Source organism: Myiozetetes cayanensis, unplaced genomic scaffold, assembly GCF_022539395.1.
Source record: "Myiozetetes cayanensis isolate MyiCay16 unplaced genomic scaffold, myiCay2020 scf1, whole genome shotgun sequence".
Classification (NCBI taxonomy): Eukaryota; Metazoa; Chordata; class Aves; order Passeriformes; family Tyrannidae; genus Myiozetetes; species Myiozetetes cayanensis.
Genome location: NW_026086604.1, coordinates 35,668,007 through 35,687,661, shown reverse-complemented (window position 1 = coordinate 35,687,661; position 19,655 = coordinate 35,668,007). Strand labels below are relative to the sequence as shown.

The 19,655-nt window shown below is 42.8% G+C and overlaps 1 protein-coding gene across 1 annotated transcript in view; it reads left to right on the top strand.

Moving 5' to 3' along the window:
* Window positions 1-4,293, top strand: part of CHD7 (chromodomain helicase DNA binding protein 7) — a 129,625-nt gene extending 125,332 nt beyond the window's left edge. Inside the window, 4 exon segments of the mRNA XM_050328930.1 lie at window positions 251-472; window positions 885-1,025; window positions 1,505-1,609; window positions 2,406-4,293. Coding sequence (XP_050184887.1) covers window positions 251-472; window positions 885-1,025; window positions 1,505-1,609; window positions 2,406-3,359 — 1,422 coding nt within the window. The 3' untranslated portion in view covers window positions 3,360-4,293.
* Window positions 4,294-19,655: the final 15,362 nt, after the last annotated feature.

Here is a 19,655-nt window from a genome sequence, read left to right as displayed (position 1 = left end):
GGGAGGGTTTTGAAGGACATTTACTAGAAGGGCACAAAAACTGCTTTGTCTTTAGCTGTATGTTCTTTATTGTTCAAGGATGCTAAATTTACAAGATTCTCTAATGCAATGATATTGCTTTACGTAGTATGAATATTTAAATCCCAGTAACTCTTGCATATGCAAAACATTTCTCTTCAGTCAGTCCCTGAAATGATTTCTTCAGCTGTTCCCTTGAAGTGAGAATTAATACAGATGTTATTGTTTTCAGGAGGATGCAGAAGTGACCAAAGCTTTTGAAGAAGATATGGAAGCCCTACCAGCAAGGAACATTCCATCTCCTGGTCAATTAGACCCAGACACTCGCATCCCCGTAATCAATCTAGAGGATGGGACCAGGCTGGTGGGAGAGGATGCTCCGAAAAACAAGGATTTAGTTGAATGGCTTAAATTGCATCCTACTTACACTGTAGATATGCCAAGTTATGTACCAGTAAGTATGCGATTCTAAAAGCATTGTTCTATTGCATTAATGCAAAAATTAGTTTTGCAGATGTCAGAATAAATTTCCTCACATTGGGCATAGTCATTTGATTTTGTAACTTGGTTTTCAGTGGAGGTTTTCTCTTTAGCCACCCTGACTAATGTTTCTAAACACCCAAGTGCCATCACGGTATTTGAGTTGGTTTTCCTTTCTTAATATTTGTATCTAACAACTGTTAGAACAGTGTTTGTCAAGTCCTGTAGAATTTCTTCATCTGATACAAGAAAAATTTCTTCTGACATAATCTGAGAGTAAAGTAATTGACCCCTTCTTAAAATTGTTGCGAAAAGGGGTACTGTGATTGGTGATTTTTGTCAAGGAAATGAAAAACTAAAAAGCAATACATTTCTCTTCTTTCCAGAAGAGTGCAGATGTGCTGTTTTCCCCATTTCAGAAGCCGAAACAAAAACGACACAGATGTCGAAACCCTAATAAACTGGATATAAACACCTTGACAGGAGAGGAAAGGGTACCTGTTGTAAATAAACGAAATGGAAAGAAGGTAAAAATTAAGTTTGTTCAGTGGAGGTCTTTAATAATGTTTTTGCATGTGAAAAGCAGGCTTTCTACTCCAAACTTTTAAAGAGAAAGTTTAATAATTTGACCCTGGCAGTTACTCATACTGAGCTGTGCCACCTGGTTCCTTTAATTCCTTCTTTACTCTTCTCATATGTTCATATTAGTCACTTGAGTGAATAGTTCATACTTTTTGAACCTATATAGCACATTTTTTCCTTACATCAGATTCAGATTTTATTACCAGACCTGCCTAAACTGCAGCGCTTAACTGATTTTTTAAATTATGGTTTCTTAAAACATAATTTTGTCACTTCAGGTATCCATGTAGTTTTCTGCAGTCTGAACTGAAAGTCTTTGCTGCTGTCCTTCAGAGATGAAAGTGCATGAAAATGTCCATATAAATAGCTGTTTGGTTTTGTTGTTGGGTTTTTGGTAAAGTATTAACCTTGTCTCTTCTGTTAGATGGGTGGAGCTATGGCCCCTCCAATGAAGGACTTGCCAAGATGGCTGGAAGAAAATCCTGAATTTGCTGTTGCTCCAGATTGGACTGACATTGTTAAACAGTCTGTAAGTGAAACTCTCATTCCATGCTTCACTGTAGATTATAGCACAGAAAAGTTGAAAGTTTTGTAAATTGATTATTAAGTCTTTGTCTCATAGTTGGTTTCGAGAAAATTGTAGTGTCTGTGCAGGAGTTACCCAGCTCAGGGGGGATGGTGATAGAAGGCTGCTGCAGAATGGGGTTGAAATACACTCAAAAAATCAGCTACAGTTAAGATAGCCTTCAGCATTTGTTTTGCTTTTTTTTTTTTTTTCCCCATAAACAAGAATCCTTAATAAATACAAGTATTTGTACATTAGGAACTATTAAGAAAATTTTTGTCATATTCATAACAGAAATATGCGTCGTTGTCTTGATAACAGGCAGCATCAAAGGAATAGGTTTTCTGCCTTTAATTCTACAACATTTGTTTGAAAATAAAGGGTAAAATCTGCAAGTACTCAATTTAATAGAGTATTACTGACTGAAATTCAGTATGAATTACAAAGATATAAATTCATAACTGCAGAATATCAGGGTTTTTTTAATGAAGCTACAGAGTTTCAGCACGTATTGTTTTACTGTTGTGTTTAAGTGTAAAAAAAAAAAATCTGTGATCTTGCTTTCTTCAGCTTTCCTTGCATATTCTGCTGCCATTCACTTTAGTAGCTAAACCCTTGTCACCATTTGCCAGGGTGAAAAAACAAACCACTTTTGGAGTATGCTGAAATCCCTTCTGTTTCTTCCATCGTCATCAGTTAACTGTTGAAAGCTATAAAAGCTAAATGAGAATAAAACTTACTTTTTGCCTCCCCTTTTCAGGGTTTTGTTCCAGAGTCCATGTTTGACCGTCTTCTCACTGGACCTGTTGTGAGGGAGGAAGGAGCAAGCAGAAGAGGAAGAAGGCCAAAAAGTGAAATTGCCAAAGCAGCTGCAGCAGCTGCTGCTGTAGCATCAACTTCGGGAATCAACCCACTACTAATGAACAGTCTGTTTGCTGGAATGGACCTCACAAGCCTCCAGAACCTACAGAACCTGCAGTCTCTCCAGCTCGCAGGCCTCATGGGCTTTCCACCAGGGCTAGCAACAGCTGCTGCTGCTGGGGGGGACGCTAAAAATCCGGCTGCCATGTTGCCTCTGATGTTGCCAGGGATGGCAGGATTGCCCAATATGTTTGGACTAAGCGGATTGTTGAATAACCCCATAACAGCTACTACTGGAAATGCCACTACTGCTGCCGGTCAAGGAGAGACTGAGGATGGCGCTTCAAAAACTGAAGAGAAGAAAAATGAGAATGAAGAGGAGAACAAAGACTCTGAGAAAAGCACAGACACTGTTTCTGCTACTGACTCTGCGAATGGATCTGTCAGTGCTGCTACTGCGGCAACTACCGCCCCTGCCACCACTACTACCACCACCAACACTGGATTGCCCACAAACCCTCTGGCCTTCAATCCTTTCCTGCTGTCTACCATGGCTCCTGGCCTCTTCTATCCATCTATGTTTCTACCTCCAGGACTGGGAGGATTGACTCTGCCCGGCTTCCCAGCACTAGCAGGACTTCAGAATGCAGTGGGCTCCAATGAAGAGAAGGCTACTGACAAAACTGAAGGAGCTGCCTTTAAAGATGAAGAAAATCTCGAGGGCAGTGATGCAGAGGAGAGCCTTGATAAAACTGCAGATTCCTCCGTTTTAGAAGATGAAATAGCACAGGGTGAAGAATTAGACTCACTTGATGGGGGGGAAGAAATAGAAAACAATGAAAATGATGAATAACCAGTACCAGTTACAGTTAAAGTGTTTTAAACTTTTGACAAGTGGTAGTCCTACTGTTTACACTCACAGTTAATGTCCATACTTAGTTTTTATAAGCTGTTCTGTAACATAGTGTAGCAAAAAAAAAAAGTTCAAGTCATGTTATACAGATGTGTCAAAAGGTATCTTGGTCATTAAGTATTGTGCAGTGCATTATTTATTATCCCTAGGAGAGATGAAATTTGAGAGGTGATCATGTCTTTTTAAGGAAATTGACATAATGCTCTGCTTTTTTTTTTCTTTTGGTACCATTGGTATTATGAATTAAGCAGCAATTTTTAATCAAGTGGCACTAATAGAAGGAAGTGCTGCTTGAAGGAAGGATGAAGTTATATATTTAATTTTTTTTTTTTTTTTTTTTTGCTGTGAAGGTCAAGATGAAATTTACCATACATATCGTACTCGCGCTTCATTTTGACTGTATGGGAGTTCACCCGCTCACATGCGCGCACACACCCACACACACACTCTCTCTCTGACAATCTTCATGATAGTGTGAATGTCTCTGTCTTGAGACGCAGCAATAATAAGGCAGCTGTTGAATGTGAAGAGTACCTTTTGGAAATTAACCCACGGAGAAGGTTCTTACAGGATAAAGCTACAGTTTAATCGTCTCGTGATCTTGTAATGCACTGGTATAAACAAAAAGAAAAAAATCAGGTACCTTTTTTAAATTAAAGGACTTTGTTACTTTAGCCACAAAGCTAAACAGCATTACCTCAACTCTAAACTAGCCTTGAAGTTTACAGACATGACTTTGTAAATGTATTGTTTTTCTTTGTTGTGATGTCTTTTTATTTTTTTTTCTTTGGAAACTGCTATCATGTAAGATAAGATGTAAATTGCTGCCAACTGTAGTAATGATGCTTTTAATAAAAGTGACCCATGATATGCAGAGATGTAATTATAGAATGTAGTGTTTAGGGACATCAAAACTGGTGTTCACTTTCTGTATTTGCATTTGTGGCTTTTTTATAGCATTTTCCTGCTATATTCTTTATAGATTAGTGGCTGTAAATGCTAAACTGATCGTCTTCAGGGGACTAGGCAGGAAGAGAAACCTTGAATTGCCTTCATATTTTCCACTCTAAGTAACTCTACAGAAATGCACGCTAAAATCCCTACTTTACTCCTTCAAAGGGGCATGAGAGACTGAGAATACTTTAAATGTGTTCAGCATGTGATAATGTGGTACACTAAAGAACAAAAGGGCAAAAGAAAAATGAGGCTTTAATAGGCACAATATCTAGGTCATTTATCCTTGGTTAATGGGTAGAAAAACACAATGCTGTAGTGACAGCAAGGGATACAAAGGCTCTGTGGTATCCTGTAGACCAGAGCTTGTGATGCCAGAAACCACTGTGTCAAACAACCTACATGAAACTAAAACTGACCCACTTTTCATAAAAACCAGTGTCTCTTCTGGAGAGCTACCGATTTGTACCCTTTTGTGACCTTTTGATATTCGAGATAATGTACCATTTGAGAACTTCTGTTTTCACGGTGTTGTCACCTTGACACACACATACACAACCAGCTCAAGAGTGAGGATAAAAGGTTAGATTTTCAGTGGAGTACATGAAAAATTGGCTATTTCAGAAGCCAGCTGTGGGTGGACCCCTATCTTTAGGACTAATGTTATCTGTGCTTTTGGAATGCTGGAGAGCTGCAAACCTCACTCTCATGTACGCTGTGAATTTGCACAAGAGCCCGAATGGACAAGTATCACAAGGGCAAAATTTGGTCCCAAGGGGGATGTATGAAAAGGGGTGAACTTGGCTTGAAAGGAACATTTCATAAACGATGAAAGTAGATGAGAAATGAAGGCTTAGGAAGTGAATTTTGTGTGAATGAATCACAGGCACGCACTGTTGAAATGAATAGATGTCAGGATGTCTTGTACTGCCACTTAAATAGATCATAGGGAGTTAATGAAGGTCAGGAAGGATTCCCCCCACCATGTACATCACAGAATGGTTGACGAGGTGTATTATTCCTGCCTCTTTCTAAGACATCACACGTAGACCACGGTAAAAAGTGAGAGGCTGAAGGCCAAGGTACATTAACTTGATCAGGTGTGTTACCTACTCAGTTGAATTTGTTTCAGCTGTTGTTTAAGTGACACATCTTGTTTTTTTCTCCTACCTATAGAATTCCCACTGTGAGAGTTGGTAGGTGCTTCCCATTGTGTATATTCCACATACTGTACCAAATAGCCTTTTTTTATTTTTTTTTTCAATTCAGTTTTATAATTCCCAGAAAAGATTTACACAGACTAATGATACCCCTTGGGAGGACCCTTTTTAATTGGCAAGACTAGAAATTATATTGTTAAATGCCATACTAAGTCTATTTCTCCTCTGTCAAAATGGGGAAATTTTGTAACCGCCTAATTCTGCCTATAGGTTTTTGACATGGAAACATCTAAGTTGTGGTGTAGGGTGTCCAAGTGACAAGTGAGTAAATCTTGCCCCTAGGACAAGGATCTTCCCTGATGGTATTACTCGTCTGCCTCTCCTACTCAAAGAAAACTAGAGAACTGTTGCAACGGAATGAATGCCATGGGAGTGTGAGACCCTCTGTGCTTTCTGAACAGCCTTGCTTCCTACAAGCCAAACAGACCCCTCACCTGTTGAAAAGGTGGTGACATTTAATTTTTCGAAGGGATATGAGCCCCTTGTATGAAAAATGAAGTGGGGGGATTGCCATCTAATGTCCGAGAAATGTATTACATGAAAATATGAAGGTTTTTCTTTGATTTGACAGAGTTTTTACATGTTAATTATTGCAAATATTCTTACGGAGTTTTAAAGTGTGTCTAAATGAATAAAAGCTTACGTGAGTAAGATGCACAGATCAGATACTATTCTGCACTTGATTCACATCTGGAGCACCCTTTCTGTCTGTCTTGATGAGGAGCCTTTCATTTGCCACCAACCATTTTTTTTTTGCTGGACCACCTAATGTTCATGGAAACGATAATGGCATTATTAGGAATATAAGTTGCTTTCTCTGTTACTTTCACGAAGAAAGTACCTGTGTCAAAGTACAGCAGTGGTCTGCATGCTATCACAGCCTGTTCTGTGTGCATGGTGTGCAGTCCTGCCAGGGGAAAGAACTGAACAACAAATCTGCTCAAGCTATTACAGACATATTTTTTAATAAGGGAGAAATTGTTCAAGTGTGAGTGTTAAAAACTGTCACTGATGAAATAGCAGGCAAATTCCTAAACTAGTCCCAGGTCTTTTCTGCCAGCATCGGTCTCTTATTTCATATTAATGTCAAGTATCAGAGGGTACTGTGTATTGAAATAACACACTTCTGTTGAGGACCTCTGCCATTAAGCACTTCCTCATTTGAGAGGAACGTAAGATTGAGGGGAGGGGTTGGGGTGGTATTTGATTGTATTTTTAATATTCAGCTTCACATTTAATTTTGTGTTTTGGACAAAACTGCTTGGGGCATTTAATACTTTTGTTGCTCTGCACCACGTGTTTCAGCTACCTCTGAATCCTTAATATTGCAGCTGAAGTCTGATAATGTAAGGGCATGAGGGCTCTTGGTCCTGCTGCCTCCTCTCTTCCCTGGTGGCCTGAAAGGTACCAGCCTGGGAACATTTTCTGATTCTCCTCAGGGGGAAAGGGCTCTGGCTGCGAGTTTAGCTTCACGTACCATGTAAAAACCTGTTGTACCTAAATTTGGCTTCAAGTGATGATGCCTTGGAGAGACCTGAAGATGGCTTTTTACGTAGACAGATGATCTTTTGGGCATTCAGTATAATCACTAGTTTGAGTAAGCTGTTCTGAGAATACATGAAGGAAATTAAAGATGGACAGTTGCTGTGATCAAAGTTTGATGGGACTGAGGAAAACCCCATTCTGAATGCAAGGTGAATGGTGAATGTCCCAGCTCAGGCTGCATGTAGTTTTAAATAACAGATTTGATGCAAAAGAGCAAATATTTAGGGTAAGGAACTATAGTGCAAAATACTTTTTTTTGTAAAAGGGGTTAAGTCCATGTCAGTGATGTTTTTATTTCTCCAACTTCTACAGATTACTGTCAGCACTGCTAAAACCATCAAAACCCAATCATTTGAGCTATTTCTGTTGCAGTAGCTCAATGCAGTTAGTTTCCAATCTGTTACTTGTCCTCCCTCAGTCTTTGCTTAAAAAATTCAGGTATCAGTGATAGCTGCAAGTCAGGCACTTCATTAAATCCTGGTAATTGTAGTTACATTAAAAACGAAAACCCTAACCCATCCCACCCATTTGGAAAGTTTGCTTGGAGTATGTAGGTGCAAATATTGTTTATTGAGGTCTCACCGCAGAAAGTCCTTTTTTCTTTTAGTTCCAACTTTTTATATGTGAGCCTTACTAACTAAAGGGGCAATCCTGAGATGTTGAACCATGGGCTCATCAATCTTTTGGGCAGTTGCACCCATGAACTGAATGGCAGGCAAACTGTAAGCTTTAAAATGTCCAGTGAAAAGAGTATGGCTCGGAGGGCAGTGCAGGTCAGCTGATACCACAGCTTTTACAGTTTTCCTCTTCTTGTATCATGCTTTGGCCTTCCAGTTTTCGGGAAGTGCCAGGAACCTGTGGGCCTTGCAGCCTTAGGAGTTGGGAGCAGCAGTGCTTGGTCTGTGCTATCGGTCTCCTCCTCCCACAGGGCTTCTGCTATTGTTGGGCCTGGGGAAGGATTTGCATATCTGTGAGCACAGAGCTGATGTTCACTCCCTCAGTTCAGAGGCCCTGCGAGGAAACTCCGTGATCCTTCCCTTTTCTCCACCCACCCCCGCCCCGTCTTTTTTTTTTTTTTTTTTCCTTCTAAGGGCTAGTAGAAAATAAGAGACTGCCATTGTATTTCACTGCAGCAGCATTGTTCTGCACCAGACAAAGATGGCATATTTCTCTGAACCATAGTTTCTGCTCCTTCAGCCATGGCTGGCTACTGATGAGCAGCTGTGCAGACTCTGAATAGCCTAAGGCATTTCCTAAAACCATTACAAAATATGAATTTTCCCCAAACGTGCCAAACCCCTCCCAAAAATATGTGGCAGGAGGAGGGGGGCAAAGCCTTTGCTCTTTGTCCAGAATATGTTTTCCTAAAATCAAACTTTCAAGGCATGCCTGCTTTCAGAGAAAGCATAGAAGTTCTCTCTAACATATTAGTTGATTCTGAAATTACTTAACTAATTCCTGTTTAGAAGAATATTTTAAAAGAAAACGATTTTTTTAATGTTTTCTTTAAGGTTTTTTTTATGAAGGAAAGAGGTGAAAGTGAAAGATTTAAACTGTGCTATATAATTTTGCTTTATGAGCAAGACAGGTGCTTGTAATAAATAGCTAAAGAAAATGTTAAAAATCAGTCCTGTTTCTCATCTACCATGCATGTGACATTTTTAAAATATCATTTTGGGCTGTCACTGTAAGGACATGCTTTTTCTTCCCAGTCGTCTTCAAGTTCTTCTCAACCAGACTGGCCATCTTCTGCTGTCTCAGTCTGCAGCAGGCTTGCCATCTGCTATATGGCTAATCAATTCACAAAGGTGCTGCTGGGCAGTGCAGACTCCCTGTCCTCTGCCAATATTTTCTGGAAGTTGTCAAACATAGCTGAATTTGTTCTCAGCTGTCACAATCATCGCATTGATTCCAGCTTGTAGCACTCCAGTGACCAGTGAGGTATGCGCTTTGTTTTGCAAGCAGCGTTTGCTCTTTTGTGCTTGTTTGATTAGGCTGGAGCTATTGCTGGAGTCTGGGGGAGCGTGTCTCTCAGGCTGCAGGTAAAAGGTGCCCTTTCACTGTTTTAAGTTGCCTGCTCCCAAGTTTGAAAGGTGAGCCCGTGGGTGAATCAGCAGACCAGGACTCCAGATTCAATTTCTAATTCTGTCTGCTTCCCTGAGGCAGTTACTTTAATTGCAGTTTCCAATCTTCAGAATGGAGAATGACACTTGCCTTCTTCACAGAGATGTTGTGAGGCTAATGTTAGCAACAATCATGCAGCACTCATGATTGTTGGGTAAGACTCCAGCTCATCCTTGAACATGACAATCTTCATTATATCTCGGGCTGTTCGTAATACAGCCCCCCTCAACCAATGGCTGCCGCTGTACCATGGCAAACCTGCTACCCCACTGTGAGGTACCAAATCTGTCAGCTTCTCTCCTCTACCTCCTACTTCCATAGAAAACTGCGTGCCAAGCTTTGGGTCTCGGTTCCTGTTGTCCCATTGAGTCCCACTGTCAGGGCAGGGCCAGAGCTCTTGCTTTCCTGTACAACTTGCTAACGCTCAACCTTTTTGTTCTGACTGCATAGGACATCATAGAAATGGAAACATAAATCAGTACACTGACTTCTTTAGGAGGATGGTTGGTGGTGGTTCATGTTTCTTTAATATTCATTTGGCCATGTGTGGAGAAGACGGTGGAGCCACTTCACCTGCCTAATGTTGTTACAGAAGTTACAAGTTTGGACACCGGTTTTAAGTGATTTGCATCATTACAGCTTCATGTTCTCCTCAAAAGGCTTCTGCTGCACACATTGCTCTGCTGATGGAGCAAATATGAAATTAAGACGGTAGATTGCTGAAGCTTTAGTAAGCTAACAGCTTCTCTTTCTCCCTGGTCATGCAGAAGTGCTGAAAAGCCCTCCCCTAGCTCTTCCTTGGCTTTGCTTACAGCCACCTCAGTAAGGGAGCTTGTGGATACATCAGGGACAGGCAGAGAGAAAATAATATTCCTAAGTTTTTCCATCCTTGTCTGTGTGGCAAGAATTGGTTAGATAATGCTTCCAGTGTACAGTGGCCTTCTAACAGGAACTGGTGGTTTTTATTAAAAAGGCCTGAAGTCCAGCTTTCTAAGTACCAGTTCCTACCAAGGAGCACCTGTCATTGGCTCTATACAACTGCACAGAAAAGGAGCATTCAGGAAAAGAAAAAGGCATCTGCTGCCTTTAACACTCAGTGTTTGAACTGAGCAAGCTTTTTCACTGCCTTATTAGTTTCCCTTGCCATGTGAAGAACTGCCATCATTGCTTACCTACTGTATACTTATATTTAATCCAAAGGAAAACAGGGATTTTCTGGAAGCCATGAGAGGCAAGCTGCAAAATATCTTTCAGCCTGTTTTCAGTATGTGCTGCTAAATACCTCATGTTTGTCAGCTCTTCTTGGCACCCTTTCTATGTAACAGCCTCTAATGATTTTGCATCAGCTTCTCTGCTGATGGCTAGTAGGGATCATGCTATGCAGTAACAACACTCAAATGTGTGTAGCATTTACTACAACCATATCAGAGGTGGCTGCTTTTAACTTGGATTTGGAATAGGATTTGCAAAACTGTTTTCATCAGTAGATTTCAAGCTAAAGGATGAGTGGGCTTCCTTGCACACTATTTACTGAAATCTTCATAAAGCAGTTGCAAGTTTGCATGCCAAGAGGATCTTAACTAAATTGGAGCAAATTATGCTTCTCTGCCATGTGCTTTATTTGTTCCTCATGGAGAGGTGGCTTTTAGGCCTCATGCCTCTACTGACCCAAGCAACATTTGCGTGCAGTGGTATCTGGTTTTCTTGCTGAGCCTTTGCTGTTTGCACCTACAGAAATAATCTGCAAGCAATTGTGGAGCTGGTTTTTATGCTTGTCTTCACTCTTTCTGAGAGGTAAGGGAGAATATGCTGTGAGCAGGCAAAAGCAAATTAAATCTGCACTGATCTCTCTGACGGCCAATGTGCAGTAGGGTTGCACGCAAATGTCTGTGTGTTTGTTGCTTGCAGGGAACAAAAATTTTCACAGGGAAAATCAGAACCAGGAGTTCAGGGAGGAACATGGAGATTTCTGTGGGAATACTGTGGTTTCCCTTCTAGCTTCAAGGTGGCAGTGATGCCTCTCCGGTGCAAGGTGAAGGCTGAAGGGGTCTGTGGCTGGTGTAGTTCCAGAGTCCTCGGTGGAGTTCTCCTGATATTGGTGTACTTTGTTAATGGACACTACAGCAAGGGCAGGGACAGCTTCCTTCACTGACTCTGTTATCCTGGGGAAAACGCACAGAGAGGGCTGGCACAAGGCGGCTCTCCCACCATCCCATCCTCAGCAGGGTTTCTGACAGAGCAGCTGCAGGAGGGAGGGGAGCCAGAGATGACAAAATCCTCTCATAACCCTGCGGAAAAGAATGGTTTTGTCTGCTAGGTGACAAATTGATGGTATGAATCAGCAGCAAAATGCAGGACCCTTCTCTCATGATTCCCATCACCTACCAACAACTACTCAAGTTTAGACATGAGCAGTTAGAGCCTCCCTGTAAAATGTGTGTAGGATGGGAATATGTGGCACAGGCTTCTTGATGCTTGCTAGTTGGGCACTGGGTAGCTTTAAGTCACTGAGCACATTTTTAGCTGGTGCAGACTATATATATGTGCGTGTCTGTTGGGAGAATGGAAAAGGTGAGGATGCCATCCCGAAAACCAAAATGTCACCAGATAACCTACTCCCTCTGCACTAACTCCCCGTGTTCCCTGATGTCCTGGCCAGAAGATTTTAGTGGCTTCTACAAGCTCATTTTTAAGTTCTGGTTATATATCCTGTTTTATGGTATATTTATTCCCTTTGGTTTCATTACTGACTTAAAATTGTACAACTGACTTAAAATGGTACAATTCTTGTGTTTGCTGGCACCAAACCTCAGGTGAATCTCCAGCTACCATCCCCACTGCTAAAACGCTAACGGCAGCTATTGAAATCCCAGTAGTGACAAATGTAACACCACGTATTGCAGGGAAATCTCCAAGGGGGAAAAATCTGTAATCCTGTGAATATTTTTGCTAGTTTCAGTCCTAACTCCCATAGAAATAAAGGCATAAAGCTAAAAATGAAAATGTCACCCTGAAGAGCAGGCAAACTGACCACTCTGAATTTGTTTAGGAATTACATTTGAGTATTAGAAATCAGCCAGGCTGTGCACAAGTAATTCAAGAAGATATAAATGGCTACATTATAATGAGCAGACACCTATTTTAAACATGATCTATGTTTTTAAGAAAATTCATTACAATAAGTCTTACAATACCAAGCTCTTCAATGAATTTTTCATGTCTGCATACCAAGATATATATAAAATGATCGTAATCATACACCTTTGGGGCAATGCTGAGCACCAGCTGTTTCACTGATGATTTATAGGTTGCCATGTTCAAGGTTAATAATCAGGAGAAACAGGTTACAGTATGCAATGTATTTATGTCAGGTTAGAAGTTCAGTAGTGAGGATATGATGTTAGGATGATATGTGCGGTTTTAATTAGCTACATCCCAGTTTTCTGGAAAATCAAATGCAGCCGTTTTCCAAAGGTGAAACCTGCGAAAAGTTACCGGTGCTAGTTTTTATTTTTAACTCAGCTGAAATTAAACCAGCAAAATATCTTCTTCATCTCAACTGCAGTGTGCGTGCAAACTGCCCAAGTGATCAATCCGTAATAAAAATTCAGTGCTAAGGTGGATGGAGATGTTCCCAAGACAGAGAGTAGGATTGTTTAAACTGCAAATGCGTTTGCCCTCGGTGCTTTGTGAGCTGCCATGCTTTGCAGCCCAGGCCACTAAGATCAGCCATTTCGTTCTGTCAGTGTACCAGCCTTGAAGAAGCGTGGGGATGGCAGTCACAAGACATCAGACTGTGCAGCAGCCCCAGCCACTGGCAGGGGCCTTGCTGGTGGCCACGGATGTTTCCTCCCTGGATCCAGCTACATCCACATGGACCCTAATAATTGTGGGATTGCCAGGATCTGCTCTTCTGTGCATGATGTTTCTTGTTGTTTAAAGGCGTGGAGTCAACATTTGATGCCACAGGCCCTTTTAAGTTTCTGAATAGTTACCTGTCGGTTTACCTAGGGAACTGGAGTTTTCTGAGACAAGCCAAAGGTGCAAGCTTTTCTGTTAAGGCCTGGGGAGCTGCAGCTGCTTGCAAACACCAGAGTCCCTGAACTGGGCCTAAGAGAATTGTCATCACAGTGCAGTGCTTTGCAAAAACCTTTGCTTCTTCTGTTCAGCTTTCCCGAGCTCTCTCAAAGCTGAATGCTCATTCCCAGAAGTCAGCAGCTTTCTCCACACACTGCTGTGATTATATTCACAACAGGGAACTCCAAATAAGATGAGAAATGGGGCTAATTCATTTCAGAGAGATGTCTTTAAATCTCACCAGATGCACTAATAGCAGACTCCTCTTCGGATGAAAACAGTTGATCCATCCCATCTTCGCATTTTCAGCTGTGTTACCCACCAGACTGGGAGTGATGGGAGGTGGGCTGGTGCCAGGGTACCAGCTCTGGGTCAGGTTCATGCCCATAAGTTGCTGTGTCCAGCTCTTCCTCCAGGATTGATCCGTGACTTACTGGGATTTGAGTCTTGTACCACTGTGAACCTTTGTTAAGGATTTCTTTGGTGCTGAGATGTTCCGTGGAGCAACATCCCGCACCCACAGGCCCCAACTGCACACTTTGACTGTTTGATGTCATGCATTCAAGGCCTGTCTCTGCTTCCCACTGTGCATTGATATATGCTAAACAACCTGTTGAACTTATAATAACAAATGCAACCTGCCCTCTAAACAAATGGGAAGAGGCATCCTGGCATAATAAAATCACCAGAGAGAGGGCAAGGAATAGGACACAGGTGAGACTTCATTCTCATAAATTGCTTCTCTATTATACGTGGAGTATATTCACAATAGGGAACTCCAAATAAGATGAGAAAAGGGGCTAATTCATTTCACAGGGATGGCTTTAAATCTCAGCCTATATCCATGCTAGAAAATTAATTATGGCTACGATGAATGAAAGGAGAAGTTATACCAGTAATGAACATCACCATATCCTTCTTTCTTAGACCAACAAAATTTTCTTTAACTAACTGATGACATTCATAACTGTCAGCAAGGCAAAACATGAAGATAATAGGACATGCTGGGTGTAGGCAGTGGTGCCTGTGGGTTAGGGAAAAGCTGTTTGAGCCCTTACACATTCGTGTATAATTTTAAAAGGCCAGGCTCTCTTAGGCATTTCACAGAGGAAGTGATCAGGAAGTAGAGAAAAATCCAACAAAAATGAGAGATATAAACATTTTATTGAGAGTTGTGGGCAATGGTGGAGGGAGCTGGAATCCCAGGGTGAAAGTTTGGCCATACTGAAGGGAGTGGTGAAATGCATCCTGCCTCTGGATTCTAGTCTTACAGCATCCAGGTCCTAAACAAAATAGTGTAAACTGTCCTATTAAGTTATTAAACTGTTCTGGAATTATTACTGATGGGCTAGTGCTCAAGCATTTTATTTCACTGTTATGTCAATGTATTTTTGCCTCTCATTGACCTGGCAGGAGCCTTTGGATGTTTAACAAATCCAATACCCTAAAAGAGGGCCAACCACCCTTCATACTCTTCTGTTCATATTTGCTTAACCTGTTCTTAATGACTCCGAGAGACAGAGACTCCACAATCCATGTTGTGCTCCCTTCGCATTTTAGCTTACTCTCCTTGCTGTAGTTTTGCCTGTTTCTGTTACTTCCATTTTCTGTGAGCATGGAGGACCAAACGATCCCTTTTCCTTGGCAACAGGGTTTCTAGCTCAGAAATCAATTATCACATTTCCCCCTCAGTCTTTTGTCTTCAGAATGACCCACAGTTGGCTCAGTCTTTCTCTGTGGGTTGTTCCTTCCAGACCACTCCCTTCAGTCAGTCTTAAGGCAGGTCCTGGTGCTTGTAGGCAGCTTGTTTCACCTGGGGCTTCAGCTCTTCCCATTCACACCTCCTGTTACCCAGCTCTCCTCTTTTGCCATGGTGTCCAGTTGTTTTGTGCCTGGCTTGTGAACTCCTGTTTCCCAGGAGGTCCACTCGGTGATCCCCTGGCTGGGCATCCCTCTGTGTGTTATTTCTGACTAATTGCAGTCCTGTTCTGCCTCTCACCAGACTGCATGGACACTTCTCCACTGTGTTATTTCAAATGAAGACCTTCTTTAAACATGAATATCACTGTTCAAAATATTTTAAGTATCTCCATGAAGGTGTGATCTCTGTTCCCTGCTGAATACTGTTTGTAGCAGGTCCTGGGAGAGACCTTGCAGAATCTGCTTTTAACTATTAACTAAATCCTTTCATACAGTTTCCAATTTGGTTTTCAGTCATATTGCAGGAGTTTGAGTTAGAGCGTGCTTCCCCAATTTGCTTAGGAGGATGTTTGGAAGACTCTGTCTTGCCAACCTCAAGTATATCCACAAAGCTTATTACTTTACCACACGAGGAAATTAATTTGATTTGATGCAATATGTTCTTAACAAACCCGTCTTGGCTGAATCTCATCTCCTTGTTCTCAGCCGTGTGCCTACAAATAGTTTTTTTATTTTACTGGGAAATGAAATTAAGTTGACAGTGGTTTATAATCCCCAGCCCTCCTCCCCCTCTTGCTCTCCCCCTTCCCCTCCCCATGCATCCTCTTACTTTATTCAGCCACACTACAGCCTCTGTGTGTTGCTGTTGTGGCAGTCCTGGGCCTTATGCTGAAATTTCCGTCCATGCTTTCCTGTCCGCTTTTTTTTTTTCCTTTTGGTTGGTTTGTTTTTTGTATTCCTCTGGTGCGGTAACCCTCCCTTCCCATCCAAACCCCTCGCTCCAGCTCTCCCACAGGGGATGGAAAGCTGCTGTTTTCCCTCACGTGTCATGACATTTGACCACTTCACCCTCAGCCAAACACTGAGTGGCTTGCTGCTTAATTTCAGGATCCAAAATACAATTGCTTTTTAAACTCCCTATGGACTCTTTCCAGGCTACTGCACAAATTAAGCCTGTCTCTACTCCTTTCCCCACCACCTCCTTTCTTTACAGAGCAGCAGTCTCTTCCTTCTTTTTAAACTTTTATATAGTGCTATAAATTTATGTGGAGATTTACAGACACCAGATAAGACCCCCCAGCTGCCCAGAGGAGTTCACACGCTGCTGCTTGGCTCTGTTGAGGGGGTCCCCTCCACAGGCTCTACCCTCCCTCTTCCAGTGGCAGTTGCAGAAGCCGAATGGGAGCAAGGCATGTCTCTCTTGCAAGGTATCTTCGACAAATGGTGCTGCCCCATCAAAAATGGTTACAGCCTCCTTCTCTGCGAGGGTCTGAAACGCAGAGGGATCTCTGTGTCTCCTGCGTGGCTCTGTGGTCTCTATGCACCCAAAGCAGAGTGGGAGCTGCAGTTTCGTTTCCTTTACATGCTAATGAGCTCAGCTGCTCTGGCAGCAGCAAAGCCGGGCAGTGGGCTCAGCTGCAGTCTGCATGCAGCCCCCAAAAAACTGGCAATGGCATTTCCAAAAGGACAGAGGGAAGTCCTGTGATGGAAACCAGCCCTTCCCTGTTCATTCTCTGGGAGCTGTAACCCACTTCTGAGGCAGCAAGCACGATAGCACTCTGCCAGAGTAGTTCCCCGTGGGCTGAGGGCATCCAGTTTCCTTTCCTCTCTGCTGACTGGACAGGTTTCACAAACCCATGGCCCTGGAAACCACTGCAACTATGGCAAAGGACTGAGAGCAGTTGTTAGAAACGCAGCCCCCGGTCATGCCGGTCAGTTGAGTTCCCACATACATTTTGTTTTGAAGTTTACATGAACCATTTGGAGTCTAAATACACCTGCTACTAACCAAGTCAGGCTTCATGTGTTTTTGTCCTTTATGCCCTCAGCCATTTCTCTGCTGTCTTGCTCAGCATCTAGAGACGCTGGTTTCTGCAACAGAAATAAATCTGTGAAGACCCCCTTGTTAATGAATATTAAAAGACCTCTGTAAATATGGTTTGCTATGAACATTATAGCAAAAAAACACCCCCACAATTAGCAGTGGGTGAAAATTAACTGCTCGTATGCCCCTGCTTTGGTACTTAATGTTACCTCCCTAAATGCTTATAGAAATATGAGCCCTGAGAATGCACAGTAATATAGATTTCACATTTTACACTGGTCTGGTTATCTAATCAAAGCTAAAGTAGCTGGACTGTAAAACCTACCTAGTGAGTTAACAAATCCTCAGCAAGCAGAAGTCACAGGGGACATCCACTATTTTGATTTTTTAATAATTTTTGGCTTTGAATAAAATATGCTGCTTCTCTAGTGTACTATAAAACCATCTTAGTGTAGATACTTTGTATGCTGTGCCATTCACAGTATTACCTTAGCTCCACAGCCCCATTACTCGGTGTTACATGCTTATTTAAAAAAAAAAATATTAAAAAATCAACACCCACCAAACTGTGTGGGGACAGATCCCCAAAACCTCCGGGTGGGCACAGCCGTGTCGTGGGGTGCAACAGCCACGGGATGTTCCATACTTGTGCCACTCGTGGGGCAGCAGCCCCGGCCGCACTGTGTGAACCTGAACTTTGGTGTGAACCTGAACTTCTGCATTTCCTGCCTTTGTGTTGTTTTGTTTTGCTCCATTGTTGGCTGGCCCGGCCTCCCCCCTCGCCTCGCCAGCGGATGCACCCTGAATTCAGCGTCTTCCTATTCTCAGAATCCCTCCCTTATTTTCTCCTCTTCAGGCCGCGAGCAAACTTTTGTTCCTTTTCCATGTTTTGCTTGATTTTCCCAGCAGCTGAGTCAGCATCTCCCTTTCCTTGCGAGGCAGCAGCCCTTCAAAGCCGCTGTTATCTCGCAAGTGTGCCCGTTTGCCGCAACCACCACCTAGAGCGGCTGAGATAAGTGAAGCAGTGGAGGGAGTAGCCATCTCCTCACAGCTCATGAATGCTTCCAGTCAGGCTGGGAAATAATAGAAATATTTATTCTCTGGAAAAGCTTCCCGCAGCTGCTCTTGCTCCCTCTTTGTTTCACCCAGTACTGCCTATCTCAGCGACAAACTGAGATGCAGCTGGAAAGGCCTGAGCCTGGTGCAAAGTCCAGCTCTCCTCCTCGTTAACAGGATTTTCAGTGAGCACCAGTGTGAGCAGAGACCAGATTTGCCCCCCTTCTCCGTGATATCCTCAGCCTCCAGTGCTGACAGAGGGACTTGGCAAGAAATGAGGCCGCGGTACCAAAACCTCCTTGGCAAGTGTCCTGTATGACAAGCCCAAGGTCCTAAAAGGGGCAGCGGAGCAGCCAATGCCATCAACCGGGAGCCGTGCTGAGGCTGAGGGCAACTCTCACTTTCCCTGCAAGGCCACTAAGCTCCAAGAGCTGCCCTTTTCCCAGAAAGATATAATGGGGAAGAGGCTGTGGCACAGGTGCTGGTGAAAGGTTTCATGATAAGGAAGACAGCACTGGCATGCCATCTGGGACAGTTCTGACTAGGCTGCCTGAGCAAAGCTGGGCCGAGAGCCAGTGGAAAGAGCAGGTGAAGACCAGGCTGCTGTGTCTACCCAGAGATGCATGTGCCCACACAGACAGGGGATGAGATCCAGGGGACACAAGCAGGTACTCTGTGTTTATAGAGTTTTCAGCATCCCATTTAACTTCTCTGGGTGTAAGCCTCTGGATAGAAAGTGAAATTGCAGCTTAGCTGGAAAAATCACACAGCATGTGTTACAAACACTCACTAGAGCTGTGAGCTCATACCAAGGAAGGGGTATCCTTCCTTGGTATCTCTCAGGAGCCTATGCTCAGGTTAGATGGAAAACTGGTTTAATCTGCTCTTCTCTCTGGAAATACTTGTCATAAAGCTGTTTCCTGCAATGGGGAGGCAATTGCTTTCTGGTGAAAGCTCATGTTCTGTAAGGTATGTGGTTGCAGCGGAATCTGCCATTTTTATATCAAACTTTGTGATTAACCTTTTTCTTCTTTCTCTCTTTGCAAACTGACTGAAGATCAAAGGCTCAAAGCTGGAGCACCAGGTTTATTTTGATATGCTGTGATTGAGCCATGGTTTTTGACAGGCTGTACAGGATCCGGGGGCAACAGTGGCTCCCTGTTCTGGTTTTGCACCTCTTTCTGTAAGGGATAACTGGGCAGCAGCCAGGGCTGTGCCAAGACGACCAGGTACTGTGGGTTGTTAATGATGTTTCTGGGGGCTTAACGTGATGCCCCATATTTCTCAGCCATAGCAGACTACAAGTGCTATCAGAGAAAGGTCTCATGCTGATGTCTTTGTATAAATACATGTTTATTGTTGTACTGAAAAGTGCAGGGAGTTTCTGTAAGATAGAGCTGTCCTTCCTGTGGTCTGTATCAACCGAAGGATGACCAAATTCAACCCCAAGACTTTTTGCTGCTGCCTACATACCTGTCCATGACCTGCTCTGCTCTAGTCCATGCTGTGTCCTGC